This window comes from Lithobates pipiens, unplaced genomic scaffold, assembly GCF_037356315.1.
Source record: "Lithobates pipiens isolate NorthernLeopardFrog02 unplaced genomic scaffold, aLitPip1_a1.2 Scaffold_19, whole genome shotgun sequence".
In the NCBI taxonomy this organism is placed as follows: Eukaryota; Metazoa; Chordata; class Amphibia; order Anura; family Ranidae; genus Lithobates; species Lithobates pipiens.
This window is the reverse complement of record NW_027507764.1, coordinates 414868301-414883698: the sequence shown is the minus strand read 5'-3', so window position 1 is coordinate 414883698 and position 15398 is coordinate 414868301. Positions and strand designations below refer to the sequence as shown.

Sequence of the window (15398 nt, the reverse complement as noted above, 5' to 3'; positions counted from 1 at the left end):
GTTGAACCTCCTTTGGCAGCAATAACTTTAGCCAAACGTTTCCTGCACTTTTATATAAACTGTCAACTGTAAACATTCTAGATCGGGGTCTCTCAAAATGTGATGGCCATCTCATCTTAACTCCTCCCATATTAAGGTTATATTGGTGGACACGGGTTTCTCCACAACACCAGTCGCCATAGGAATTTGGACCGTCGTGTCTGTGTGAAGGGAGGACAGAACGAAAACATTATTATCCCTCCACTTTACAGCAAGAAAATTATTACATCTCAAGCAGGCTCTCTCCGACAGCCTAAGACAGGAATCTACAAGCTGCTGGGGTAAGCCCCAGCGATTAGTTTGCACTGTGCAACATGCGCCAATTCCACGATCAAATAAGTGACTGAAAATGGCACGCTTGTGTAATAATTGTTCACATAGAAGTGGTACCCCTTTCCTAATGAGTGTGACACAAAGTCCCACAAAATCTTACCACTGCTCCCTATGTAGTCTGGGCAGTTCTCCGGCTTTACATTACTTCCTTTATCGTACATCATGGGACACAGAGCACCAGTATAGTAATTTTTATGTGGTATGTAGGCACCTTCAGGTGATGGACACTGGTATAACCAATACAGGAAGTTCACTCTCTATATAATTCCTCCTCCTACCAGGAGTACCTCAGTTTTTTTTGCCAGTGTCTAAGGTGTTGGTCACGAGTGAAGATGTGTCCTGAAGAGCTCCACTGAAGGGATCCTTGCTGAATTTAAACAGGCTCCATAGACGGGATCCAACTAAATTGCCACTGAGGCCAAGGTAGATGGTACCTGGGCCTCCTATACGAAGCACAAGGTTTTGCCTGTAACACCTCTCTTTGCAGGGCTGGATCCCAGGACCTAGGACTTTTTGGTCATGTCTACATTACCTAAAGTTTTTCCTGAAGGTTTGCTAATGTAGCCCACTGTGATGGGTGAAGTTTGGATCTGTCTGTTACAGCAGTATCCTGCAGCGAGAATGAGATAAGGGAAGAAGCCTAGGAACTGTTATGGTTTTTTCTTCCATATAAAATGTTTTCATGCCTAAAGTGTCCACTAGGGGAGTAAAATGCACATACCTTTATACGTTGCTTTTCAGAGTCCTAGCTAAACAGCATGTGTGTGATTTCAGCAAGCCAGGGGGGATTCCTCATCCAGAACAAAGTTTTAAAAAAACAGGATGTTCTTTTTTCCCCCTGGGGGAATGGAGGTACAACAGTAGATTGTATATATTTTTTTTCTTCCCCACAGAAGTTTTTTCAAATCTTCCTGCCTCCCCAGCCCTCCTTTCCCTCCCCTCTTGCTCAAGGACTATGACTAGTTAAACTAGAAGGTGGGGGCGAGTTTGATCGAGGGAACGTGGCTTAAAGGCGTGGTTTAAGGCACGGTGCCATGTGCGGGACGCATGTTCACGAGGAGAACACAGCGCAGGCGCTGGGGACAAGAGACGGAGACAGTCGCTTCACACCTAAACCAGCTGGAGTCTGACACACAGGAGCGCCGGGGGAACTTATGGTTGATGCAGGCATTTCCACTACAGGAAATAAAATTTACACACAGCACTAAAGCTGAACTTTATTAGCAGCATTGTCTTTTGCTAGACGATTTGCTCAGCGAGTTGTGCATTTACTTGGTGCCTCCGCTTTTTGTGCTCAGCGCTTTGGCTGCCAAAAAAGACACCACAAAGGTACCAAAAAATCCCAAACCTGGTGCTGGTAACTCCAGGCGTGCCTCCTCACTATCATTCTTTCCTGAGATATTAGATATGGCAAGCTAGGGTGATTCATTGGGACCAGTTGGTGGTGCAGCTGCTTTTCACATCTCAGCCCTTGTATACGTGACTGAAGATGCATTTTCCTCTGCCCTGCAGGGCCAAGAAGGAAGATTAGCGACTTTATTCGCATTCTCCATCCAAAAGGATAGGAAGCGTGTTAGATCCCCCTCCCCCACCTCAGACCCTTTACCAAGGGTACAGTGGGTAGAGGATAAGGTGTTGCCCTCAGGTGATCAGGAGGAAAGGCAAACCGATTACTCCTTTGTGGAGGAGACAACAGTGAATGAACTTTTTTCAGCCTTGCAATCTGAGAAATTGCTGGTACAATCTCTTACGGCGATGGTTCGTTCCTCTTTCAAGCTACCCCTAACTGAGACAGATTAAAGTCCTATTTGATTTTTAGTTTCCTTAAAACCTTAAAGAGGAAGTAAACCCTGATGAGTTTACTTCCTCTTTCATTCCCTGCAAAGGCAAAGCATAATGGACTACTATGCATCGCATAGTAGTCCATTATGTGTCACTTACCTGACACAGGAGCCAGCGAAGTCACCGCTGTCCCCTGTAGTCCGCCGCATCCATCTTCTCGGTGGGGTCTCGCAGCTATGCTGCTGTCATTCGGCATTGCACGGCATCTTCGTTATCGAGGATGCCACGCTCAGTGCGCCTGCGTGCAGCTGTCTACAGCGCATGCGCCGTAGACATCGATGCCTGTCTTCGGGCAAATATCTCCTAAACCGTATAGGTTTGGGAGAGATTTCTTGGACCTACAGGTAAGCCTTAATCTAGGCTTACCTGTAGGTCAAAGTGGTTTGTAAGGGTTTACAACCACTTTAACAGCCTTTTCATGTGTTTCCTGTACATGTATTACTAGAAAAACTTGTTTCTGCTGAAAAGGGTCACTCAGATAAGCATTTTCTCCCTCCAAAGAGATTCCCATCACTCTATCTCATGGAGGAGAAATTCACCTAAAAAATGAAATTGTTATATCCTCTGAGTTGTGAGAGACACAAGACTCTGGTCTGGAACAATGGATGTTTATTTCAGTACTCACTGTACACTGCAACATGCATCTCAGGACAGTACATCTTATTATGCTCCTTACATGTGCTCTAAGATGGCTACTATGCCCCTTGACCCTTGTCATCACTCCTGAGTGGGGCCAGCCTTAAAGTGACAGTATATGTGGAACCCTTCAGGTATAACACCTTCCATCCATCCCTAAAAAACAAACAAAAAAACAACAAAACGAGAAAAGGCACAAAACATTAATAACTGTCCAATAACAGTCCTCCAAACACAAGAGATGCACAGGACTTTTCCTGCATCCAGATGTGAGAGTAAGATTCCAGGGACAGTTGCGGCGATACAATGCCATCGGATCAATTTCGGCGGCCCCGTCGAAAGTCTCGGAACCGGTCTTGAAGCTGAAACCGCTCAGGAGGGCGACAGTGTCGTTGAGGGCGGGCACCCAGCAACTCTGGACCGGAGGAAACAGGGCCAATAAGGGATCCCCCAGCTCAGTGGGTGAACCAACCTCCGGACCAGGGCTGGAGGGCTCTGTTGGAGCTGAGTTCAAAAGTTCAGTGTCCCCCTAATCATCAGTTCCCATGCATTCTGATCCGCTGGGAGCAGTTCTTTGCAACACTGGTGGTTCAGCCGGCGTCAGGGATTCATGCAGTTGAAAACGAGGACGCAGTTGGTCCGCATGCCGTCTGCAAATGGAACCATCTTCCAGGCAGACCCTATACATCTTGGGTCCCAAAGTCTCTGCAATGACAGCCGGAAGCCAATGGGTGTTGGAAGCCCCATAAGATCAAGCCCATACCTTTTTATTGGGCTGTAAATCGGGGGAGCTCATGGTGTTTGGCCATCTTGTCTTGGGACTGCAGTACATGTTCCTGGACTGTTTGAGGGCGGGGCATGTCCAAAACAGTCCATGGCTGCCGACCCAGAAGGAGTTCTGCTGGAGTTTTCCTGGTGGTTGCATGTGGTGTGTTTCTGAAAGGCAGAAAGGAAGGAGTCCAGCTGCTGGGGTGACAGAGACTGTTGTTTACTTGTAGCCACTGTAGCTTTGAAATAGCGTTTAAAAGTCTGCACAAACCGCTCTGCTTGACCATTTGTAGCTGGGTGGTAAGGTGCGGTCAACTTGTGCTTGATGTGGGCAGTCAAGAAATGCTGAAACTCCTGACTGGTGAATTGTGTACCATTGTCTGTGACGATTTCTCTGGGGTATCCAAATGTAGCAGCGAGATGTAACGGTATGGAAACTGCTGCCTTAGTTGTTGGCTGAGTAACAGGAATTACCTCAGGCCACTTTGAATGGGCATTCACTATGATCAAGAAGGTGTGTCCTCTGATCGGACCTGCAAAGTCTAAGTGTAGGCGAAACCAAGGAACCGTGGGCCAAGTCCAGGGCTGGACGCACCCTCGAGGAGGGTCTCTTGCAGTTTGTGCTCATCCAGCACAAGCATTCACATATGTTGTGATATCTGAGTCTAAGTTTGGCAACCACACATAGTCTCGGGCCTTTTGTTTCATTAGTGTGCCCCGGGATGACCAGTATGTAGCATGTCCAGAATGTGTCTCTGGAGGGTCTGTGGAATGATCACTCTGTCTCCCCATAAAACACAGTTACCAGCCACAGTTAATTCCATACGCCTACGGAAATAAGGTTCATAATCCTGTGTGACGGTTGCAGGCCAACCAGACCATACCCAGGAGAGTATTGTTTTCAGAAAGGTAACCTTGGCTGTATGGGCTGCTATTTCCCCAGAAGACAAGAAGGACAGGCTGGTGTAACGACAACTCTTGACCTGTGGAGAGGAGTCCATCGACCCCCCCCCCGCGCCAGTCGGGACATTGCGTCCGCATTAGCATTGGCATCATGACCGCAATACTGGATTTTATAACTGTATGCTCCCAAGAATTGGGCATGGCGTTGGAGGCGGGCCGCAGTAGTCTGAGAGATGCCTTTGTCAGGGCTAAAGTTCTGAAGGAGTGGTTTATGGTCTGTCAGTATGGTGAATTCCCTACCATATAGGTGAAGATGAAACTTCTTAATTGCCCATATTAGCGCAAGAGCCTCTTTGTTAATGAGTAATTGCTTTCTGCTTTTGTCAAAGACCTGGAGGCAAATGCCACTGGTTTTTCTGACCCATCTGGTAAGATGTGGGATAGTACAGCCCCCAGACCATAGGGTGAGGCATCACAAGCCAAGGTCAGAGGCTTCTGGAGGTCGTAGTTAACAAGCATGCGTGACGCCAACAGCTTCCGCTTAGAGACTTCGAAAGCGCGTTGGCATGCAGCCGACCAGTCCCATCTGGAGTGTTTCTCCAAAAGCTTGTTCAACGGAAACAAGGTGTGTTCCAGATCTGGCAGGAATTTGTGGTAATAGTTCAACAAGCCAAGGTATGATCGCAGCTGCTGGACATTGGTTGGGGCAGCAGCTTTGACTAAAGCATCAACCTTGGCTACTGTGGTGTGTATACCGTCTGCATCCACAAGGTGGCCACAAAACTCCAATTTAAGCACCATGAATTGGCATTTTGCTAAGTTCACTTTCAGACCCTGATCTTGGAGTCTTTCCAAAACAAGCTCCACGTTTCCCTTGTGTTCCTGGTCCGTTCGTCCCGTGATGAGCATGTCATCTAACAGGCACTGCGTGAAAGGAATGTCTGCCAAAATCTCATCCATTTTTCTTTGCCAAATGGCTTGGGCAGAGGCTACACCAAACACCATCCGATTGTACTCATACAGTCCCTTGTGGGTGTTGATGGTCAGAAACTTGCGGGAAGAAGGATGGACCTCAAATTGTAAATATGCTTGTTTGAGTTCAAGCTTGGTGAACTTTTGACCCCCTGCAAGAGGCAAAAATGTCATCAACTCTGGGTAGAGGATACTGGTCTATTTCCAGTTGGGAGTTCAGTGCCATGCGGAAATCGCCACAAATGCGTAAGTCCCCATTCGCTTTCTTTACTGGTACAACAGGTGATGCCCACTCGCTGTGCTCTACCTTTGAGATGACACCTTGTTCCTCCAGCTGACTTAGTTCTGCTTCCACTCCTGCTTGGAGTGCGAAAGGTACTGTCCGAGCTCTGAAGAACTTAGGCTGGGCGTTGGGTTTCAGCTTGAGTCTCACACAGTCATGCTTTATTTTCCCCAACTGGTCATCAAAGATCTTTGGGAACCGCTGCTTCAGGGACACCACCCATCCCTCATTATCTCCTAATGGAATTGTAACAGTGTTACAGGGATTTATGGCGATGTCTGGCATACCAAAGTGAGCAATCCAGTCTCTCCCAAAGAAAGGGGGTCCCCCATTTTCTAGTATATATAATGGCAGTCTCTTTGTCTGACCCTTGTACAATACCTGCACTTTTGCATAACCCAGTGGGTGGAGTATCTGCTTTGAGTATGTCTGCAGTTTGATTGGCGTGGGGCGGACAGTTGTTCGGGTCTGAAGTTGTCTCCATTGTTTCTGAGTGATAACTGAAACTGCTGCTCCTGTGTCTACATCCATCTTTAGTTTCTTTCCCTCAACGGTTACCTCTACAGTCATTGCGGAGGGTGCTTAATGCATATGATGTATGTCTAATCTGTGGAGCACTTCCTCATCCTCTGACTCAGATGATGATGTATATCTTCCCACCATATATGTCTTTGGGTTCAGAGGTTAAAGGAAAAGAATGGTGGTGCTGCGCTTCCAGAAAAATGGAGCCTTACAAGAAAACACTAGAGAGCTAATTGTTCAGATGGGAATATATCAGATGGTATATAATCAAACTAATATAATAGAGGAGAACACTTCTCCCGGTGTGAAATTATTCTATCGAGAGTGCTCGCAGCAGTGTGTACACAATAATAACTGTCACAGTACAGGGTGCAATTTATACCTCTACATCATAACAAAAGTGCTGAGTGCAGTAATATATATAAAACCACATACAGTAATCTGACTATAAATCAGACATATACGGCAAAAAGTGCTGAGTGCTTCAAAACAAAGGCAAAGTGACTAAAGTATAGGTAATCACTGACTAAGTAGGCATAAACTAGTGACAATAGTTAAGTGCAAAAAATGCAAGCAAAGTGCTAAGTGTAATAATAAACACAAAATCAAAACACACACAATAATCAGACTATAGATTAAACCTCTATAAACAGAAAGTGCTGAGTGCATAAAATAACAAAACAATTGGACTATATACAGCTCTTGGCGACGTGAACACAGTCCCGTGATAGTATCACATATACTGTACATTTAAAGTGATTCTGTGCTGAAAAAATGCATCAGAGGCTCTTCCTCCACATAGGTGATTCCATGCATAAGTGTGCACACTGGGTAATTACCTTCCCACTATATAAAATATAGTGTATATGCAGCCTCCTCATAGATGTACCAGGAGTCCCAGGGAAGGGGGTGGAGGGGGGGGGCCTCAGGGAGTCGCTCTCAGATCTCCGTCAGTATACACTTCATCAAGATGTTCCAATATAGCTCAGAGAACAAATATAAGGGCAACCATATTGTAGCATGTATTTAAAATTCACTACTTTATTAATAGGTTAAAATTACTCACAAACGAAATGGGGTTAATAGGCAGTATTAGCAGCAAGACAATTCAGATCGACCCCTCTGGTGCGAGCGTCACTTCCGGTCTCTGTATCCTACGCTTTACGTCACTTCCAGTGACTTCGACTGGGATAGAGGAGCATAGAAAGGAAGCGCAGTATAAAGGAGGACTGGGCGGGGACGAACCACCCCATAATCGAATGCTGACGCCCCTTAGTGGAGCGTGAGCGGGATACACAATCGAAAACACAAAAGGCATTATACATAGCCACTGGTTACATATATGCGGCCATCAGCGGTGGCCAGCTATGACACACTATGATATATCGAATGTGCCATAACACACTATGTTAGATCGAATGTGTTAACCATAGCCATTATCTCGGGGGCGAAATAGGAGTGTCTCCTATTATGGCAGAGGCCATTTTTTTTGAGATTATGCAGCTAAGTAATGTATACTTGTCTCCTCTCACTAAGGTGGCCATTTCTTTGGTTATCTACCGGCCGTATTAATGTATTAGTATCCGTAACCTATGTAGTCTGACCACAGACTGGGAGAGGGGAAAGAAAATTAGTTCTACCTCACCTGCTTGAACCGCACCACGTCACAAGATGATACTGCAGTGCTGGATGCACGATCAGGATGTGCTAGGCCGCTTGTGCTTGCCAGTTCACCAGAAGGATGAGCGGGCACTAGTCCTGGCTCTCTGCTCCGATCAATATCTGATCTGATCAGATCTATACTAGCGTCCCCAGCAGTTTAGGGTTCCAAAAAAACGCATTGTTAGCGGGATCAGCCCAGATACCTGCTAGCACCTGCGTTTTGCCCCTCTGCCCAGCCCACCCAAGTGCAGTATCGATCGATCACTGTCACTTACAAAACACTAAACACATAACTGCAGCGATCGCAGAGTCAGGCCTGATCCCTGCCATCGCTAACAGGTTTTTTGGTAGCATTTTATATTTAAATCTGGAAGGCAGTGCTTGGTTTTCGGGGTCCCGTACGTGGCTAGGCTCCCAAAAAGTCCCCCACATGTGGTATCCCCGTACTCGGGAGAAGCAGCAGAATTTATTTTGGGGTGTAATTTGACTTCTGCCCATAGCATGTGTGAGCAATATATCATTTAGTGACAACTTTGTGCAAAAAAAAAAAGTTTGTAATATTCCCGCAACTTTTGGCAAAATATAAAATATTCCATGGACTCAACATGCCTCTCTGTAAATAGCTTGGGGTGTCTACTTTCCAAAATGGGGTCATTTGGGGGGGTTTTGTGCTATTTTGGCATTTTATGGCCTTCGAAACTGTGATAGGTAGTGAGGAGTTAAATCAAAAATTTGCACCCTTAGAAATCCTGAAGGTGGTGATTGGTTTTCGGGGTGCCGTGCGCGACTAGACTCCCAAAAAGTCCCACACATGTGGTATCCCCGTACTCAGGAGAAGCAGCAGAATGTATTTTGGGGTGTCATTTCACATATGCCCATAGCATGTGTGAGCAATATATCATTTAGTGACAACTTGGTGCAAAAAAAAAAAAGTTTGTAATATTCCCGCAACTTGTGGCAAAATATAAAATATTCCATGGACTCAACATGCCTCTCAGTAAATAGCTTGGGGTGTCTACTTTCCAAAATGGGGTCATTTTGGGGGGTTTTGTGCTATTTTGGCATTTTATGGCCTTCGAAACTGTGATAGGTAGTGAGGAGTTAAATCAAAAATTTGCACCCTTAGAAATCCTGAAGGTGGTGATTGGTTTTCGGGGTGCCGTGCGCGACTAGACTCCCAAAAAGTCCCACACATGTGGTGTCCCCATACTCGGGAGAAGTAGCGGAATATATTTTGGGGTGCAATTCCACATATAACCATGGCATGTGTGAGCAATATATCATTTAGTGACAACTTTTTGTAAAATTTTTTTATTTTTTTTGTCATTATTCAATCCCTTAGGACAAAAAAAATAAATATTCAATGGGCTCAACATACCCATCAGCAATTTCCTTGGGGTGTCTACTTTCCAAAATGGGGTCATTTGGGGGGGATTTGTACTGCCCTGCCATTTTAGCACCTCAAGAAATGAGATCGGCAGTCATAAATTAAAAGCTGTGTAAATTCCAGAAAATGTACTCTAGTTTGTAGACGCTATAACTTTTGCGCAAACCAAAAAATATACGCCTATTGACATTTTTTTTACTAAAGACATGTGGCTGAATAAATTTTGCCCTCAATGTATGACTAAAATTTAGTTTATTCGATTTTTCTTATAACAAAAAGAAGAAAATATATTTTTTTTAAAAAATTTTCGCTCTTTTTCCATTTATATCGCAAAAATAAATAAATCGCAGAGGCAATCAAATACCATCAAAAGAAAGCTCTATTTGTGGGAAGAAAAGGACACAAATTTCGTTTGGGTGCAATATTGCATGACCGTGCAATTACCAGTTAAAGCAGCGCAATGCGAAATTGCAAAAAGACCTCTGGTCCTTAAGGTGTTTATTGGTCCGGAGCTGAAGTGGTTAAATAAAAACAGGTAGTCAAAACTTTTGGACGAAAAAAAAAATAAATGGGCCAACTTTACTGTTTTTATTTTATTTTTATTTTTTAAATAGTGTATTTTTTTCCCCAAAAAATGCATTTGAAAGACCTCTGTGCAAATGCTGTGTGACATAAAATATTCCAACAACCGCTATTTTATTCCCTAGGATCTCTGCTAAAAAAATATATATAATTTTTGGGGGGGGGTCTAAGTGATTTTCTGGCAGAAAATACAGGATTTTTACTTGTAAGCAACAAGTGTCAGAAAAGATTTAGTCTTTAAATGGTTAAACTGAGAACTTCTACACACAGAGATGACTTCATTCATTCAAGTGTAAACATTGTATCATTTTGTTCTTTTCTTGGCAGGCTGCCCAGAGAGGAGGAAAGGGTTGCTATGACGACTCAGGCAACTTACACTGACTTCTATACAGAAGTCATTTCAAAGTCCCACTGTAGTTCTAAATCGGCACAATCGGCCGATGCCGATTATTTAAAAAACGGCAAATATCGGCCGATATATCGGCCGACCTCTAGAGTCATCATACAAAACATTAAATAAGTCATGCTAGTATATTTACCGCTCAAAGATGAAATGAGTGTTCTATGACCATAAGTAGTAAGAGCCGTTGAACAATCCAGGGGTTTTTGTTAAAAACTTTTCTAAGTGTATATATTGAAACTGATGATAAATATCGTTTGTCGATGTATAAATTCATCACGGTATGTTCTGAGCAGGGCCCTCTTAATCCTCTTGTATTTTATTGTATTGTAACTGTATTGTTTCCTTTTATATTGTGAAGAGCTGCGTAAGTTGTTGGCGCTATATAAATCCTGAATAATAATAATGTTTAATAATTGATTGAAACACTGTGATGATGGAATAATGTAAAACGTGTATTGATAGTTCATTAAAGAGGAAGTAAAGGCTAAAAAAAAAAAAAAAAAACACACCCTGTAAGGCAAAGGCATAATGAGCTAGTATGCATAGCATACTAGCTCATTATGAATAACTTACCTGAGAACGAAGCCCCCGAAGCAGTCTTCCGTCTTCATGTCCGTCGCTGACATGGATCCCGGAGTTTCTTCCGGGTCTCGCTGCTCCGGCGAATCACAACGTCACTCCCGCGATCTGCAGCCTGCCCAGTGCGCATGCGCGCCGCTGCCTACGGCACATGCGCTGTAGACAGCGGTGGCTGTCTGCGGGTAAATATCTCCTAAACCGTATAGGTTTAGGAGATATTTCTTGGAGCTACAGGTAAGCCTTAATTTAGGCTTACCTGTAGGTCAAAGTTGGTTGTAAGGGTTTACAACCACTTTAACAATAGTGGTAAATGATACTGTGTGTGAAAAATGTTTGGTTTAGTACAGAAAAAATACATAGTGCATGTGCGAAAGACTGACAAAGACTGATACAGTTGTCGGAAAATCCAATCGTTCTGAACGCGGTGACATACAACACGTACAACGGAAATATAAACGGGCCAGTAGCCAATAGCTTTTGTCTCGTAAATTAATTCTGAGCATGTGTTGCACTTTGTCCGTCGGAATTGTCTACACGCGATCAGAATTTAAACAATTGTATTTTGTTGTCGGAAAATTTTAGATCCAGCGCTCAAACTTTGTGTGTCGAAAATTCGGATGGAAAAAGTACGTTGGAGCCCGCACACGATCACATTTTCCGACAACACGATCCGATCTCACATTTTCGGTCGGAAAGTCTGACCGTGTGCACAGGGTATTAGTTTGTCCCTACCCCATGACACGCCACTCACCCCAGGAGGGACCAAGCTTCCAGGTGGAGATCCGATCGTTTGTACCAGGCAGCAGAGGATGATACACCCTGGGATTGGGCCACCAGGGATAGGAGTATATTTCAAACCTACGCCTTTCACCCCTGCAGGAGTAAGGCACTCTGGTGAGTGCAAATACGAGAGGGGAGCACGGAAAAGTCACTTTTACACTTCTGACACTGGAATTCAAGATAAACTGTCACCAACATTTCTGAGTTTGCACCAGTCACTTTTGGGAGTTTATTCTTTTTTTATTTATTTTTGATATATGGACACTAATTTATGTTTATTGTAAATTTTTTGGACTCTATTCCTTATTGTATTATGTTTTTTGCCAAATAATTGGTTTATGCACTTAAAACTTTATTACCACATACATATTTTCTATTGTTTTTTTGCTTGATACTTTTTATCATCTATATAAACCATTACACGGCCTTCACTACACATTCCACACAGCCTCTTATCTGTGTTTGGGAATTGGTTCCCCTCTGTCATGTTTAACTCTTTTACTATCCCCAATTTACCATCTATGATAGAACAGCGCCATTTCCCTTTTTTTTGATTTTAAATATTTCGGATTTCACCGTGTGAAGTTTGTTTTAGGGAGGCATACATTCACATCACTCCTAAGTGGGGAATCCTTGTTTAATTTTTACGCTCTCTCCTGACTGAACGTTCAGGAACGTCCTTCAGAAGGAGGGGGGGGTCCCACGTGCCCGCTCATAGCTGCGATCCCGATGCGCTCGTGTCACCCGGACACGACGCATCTCGGATCGGCAGGAGGGCTCTGTGATTGGTCCCTCCTGATCACATGAAGGCCATGTCCAATCACAGCCGGCATGTGATGTAAACAAACAGCTGGTTGCTAGCCAATCGGCTCTCCTCTCCTCACACGGAAGTCGTCACTGAGGAGAGCGGATCGCTGCAGCCGGCTGGTAATCGGTGAGTATGAACTGTGTTTTACAGCTTTTTACTCACTGATCACCAACCTAGTGCAAAACACACATGTCCCCAAATAATAAAAACACATGTCCCCCACATATGTCCCACTAAAATCACATGTCCCAATGATTATCTGCACACATATGTCCGTGATCACCTGCACACATCTGTACATGATCAGTTGCGTACATATGTCCGTGATCACACTAATTATTATACACTTAACAGAATTTTCTTTTACCAAAAACATGTAGCAGAATACATTTTGGCTTAAACTTATGACAAAATTAAATTTTATTGGATTTCTTTTAAAATAGAAAGAAGAGAATATTGTTTTCTTTTCCAAATTTCCGCTCTATTTTTGCTTATATCGCAAAAAATAAAAAAAACGGAGTCATGAATAAATACCACCAAAATAAAGCTCTATTTGTGCAAACAAAATGATAAAAATTTAATTTGAGTACAGAGCAGCATGACTGCGCAATTGTCATTAAAAGTGCAAGAGCGCTGAAAGCTGAAAATTGGGCTGGGAAGGAAGAGGGCGAAAGGTGCGCTGTATCGTAATGGTTAAACACCAAAAGCGCATCAAAATCTGATCAGTGTCAATGGGCCCTCTTCTTTATCATAAACTACTTAATTTAATTTTATGTTTTTTCATAGAAAACGAGGATGATGAATTCGATGATGACTGTATACCACTGGAGAATGAAGCTCGAGGGAAAAGGCCAATCTTTGAATGTTTTTGGAATGGAAGGCTTATTCCTTATACCACAATTCACAAGTAAGCATTGTAGTCTACAATACCTATAAATTTACTCGAGGACTAGTCCCCTTTAGATTGTAAGCTCTATGAGCAGGGCCCTCCTTTTCCTTCAGTATAGAACTATGTTGTAATTGTATTATCTCCCTTAATATTGTAAAGCAATGCACAAACTGTTGGCACTATAGAAATTATGTCTAATAATAATAATAATAATAGTCTAACCTTGTTTTTAAGCTTTGTGTGCTACAGTATACAAAGAGTTGTACTTAAGTATGTGTGCTCCAAAGTCAGATTACAGGTTTTTAAACAACAGCTGCAGGAAGAAACATAAATGTGACATGTCTGCAAACGTGGTGACATTAATTTTAATACGTGACTGGGAAAAATAGACCCCAACTAATAAAACCTAAAGACTAAGGGAGTAGCACGTTTTTGAAAAGACTTGGCAAAATTTTGTTTGAGTACAATTTTTTTAGTACATTGTTTTTCTTGCAGTAGAGATGTCACAACTGAAAATCAGTAAAACAAATCGTGAGTTCCCCACATTCCCTGATTTCCATTTTCAACTCTTCCATCAAACTGAGCTACAGTATGTTTAGAATGTATCCAAGTTATAGTGTAAACTTTTAAAACTTGGTGGTAAAATTCATCTTCTCAGAGCTTAGTCTCGAGTGGATGACCAGGTGTTGCATTGCTCCATTGATCGCACACATTACCGCCACTTCCACCTAGATATTTAATAAGGTCCTAATGCACTGCCCCCTTTTCCAGGAGGACTTTGCTAGGGGACGGTCTTCACCCGAGTGGCTGCATTCTTTCCAGACATGCATACCCTATGTGCCACAGCCTACGCCGTGATTCCCCCACCGTGTAATACCCTCACCTGCAGCTGTTGTTTAAACCAAGCAAAAGGGAGCTATGGCAAAACATCAGGCAAATATTTGCCCTGCTAAAGGCCTGCACTTCACTCAACCTCATAGAACGGTATTTCTCTTATATTCACCGACCGACACAGCTCCTCTCTGTAACTACATGGGTTGTATAGCCTGCCATTAGGAGAAACTAGGAAAAATTGTTACACAATACACAGAACTTTAATCCCGCCGGGGGGGTCTCGTGCTATCAACCCTCCTGCTGCTAGCCGCTTCAGTTTTTAATTTTCCTAGTAAGGAGAATGACCTAGGAAACCCTGCGGGCCTCTCGGTCCATATTTTTACTGCAGGTTTTCTGCTTTTTGCGCAAGATGAGATATCCTGAGATCTATCAACTGCCGGCTGGGTGACAGGCTGGTTAATGATATCCTTGTAGTCTCCCCAGTCCGGCCATCGAGCGTGAGCAGGCTGCAGCTACGGCTCGGCAGGCCACAACATACCTCATGCTCCAGCGGTGGTCGGTGAGCTTCAATGCTCCGGGGTATACATATGACCGGGCTACTGATGTCTGGATCACAGTATACTGAGGCCAACAGCTACCCTGTAACTGCGCAGGTGTAGCTCTGTGATGGAATGTCTCCCAGCTCTTCGGGACTGGTAAGTACGGCTCTCCCTGCTTCGTGGGGGGAGCAGCTGGGCATTCCCTGGGGGGTCGATTCGGGGGCCACCTCACCTCCTTATCTTCTCTCCCAAGTCCCTATCACCCCTCCCTTCCCCCTCTGCGGGGGATGTCTGCATGCATCTGCGGGCAGTGTATGTGTGTGTGTGTTGGGTCACTGTTTCTCACCTTTTGGGGGCTCTGTGTGGTTGCTGTTCAGTCCTAGTCCAGGTCTGGGGGTCCCAAAAAAGCAGTTTTTGTGGAGGTGTCTGTCAGCAGGCAGATCGTTTATATTTTTTCTCTGTTCACCACATGGCGCCGTTCCGGCGGCCATCTTGGATTTGGGAAAGCTATAGATTCCCCTGGGGAGCTTCACTGCTGGCCTCTTGCGACAGCATGACGGGTGCTTTCTCTTGTTACTTCCTGTATCCACTGTGTGTGTGGGACACTGGATGGCTCTGTGCTGAACGCTGAAGCTGT

General features: G+C 44.1%; 1 protein-coding gene across 3 annotated transcripts in view; it reads left to right on the top strand.

Annotated features, from left to right (window-relative positions):
- SMCHD1 (structural maintenance of chromosomes flexible hinge domain containing 1) overlaps positions 1 to 15398 on the top strand; it is a 621656-nt gene that overhangs the window by 178685 nt on the left and 427573 nt on the right. For all 3 annotated transcript variants that reach the window (XM_077492529.1, XM_077492527.1, XM_077492528.1), the window contains exon 11: positions 13286 to 13406. In XM_077492529.1, the coding sequence (XP_077348655.1) occupies positions 13286 to 13406 (121 nt within the window). The remainder of the gene's footprint in view (positions 1 to 13285; positions 13407 to 15398) is intronic.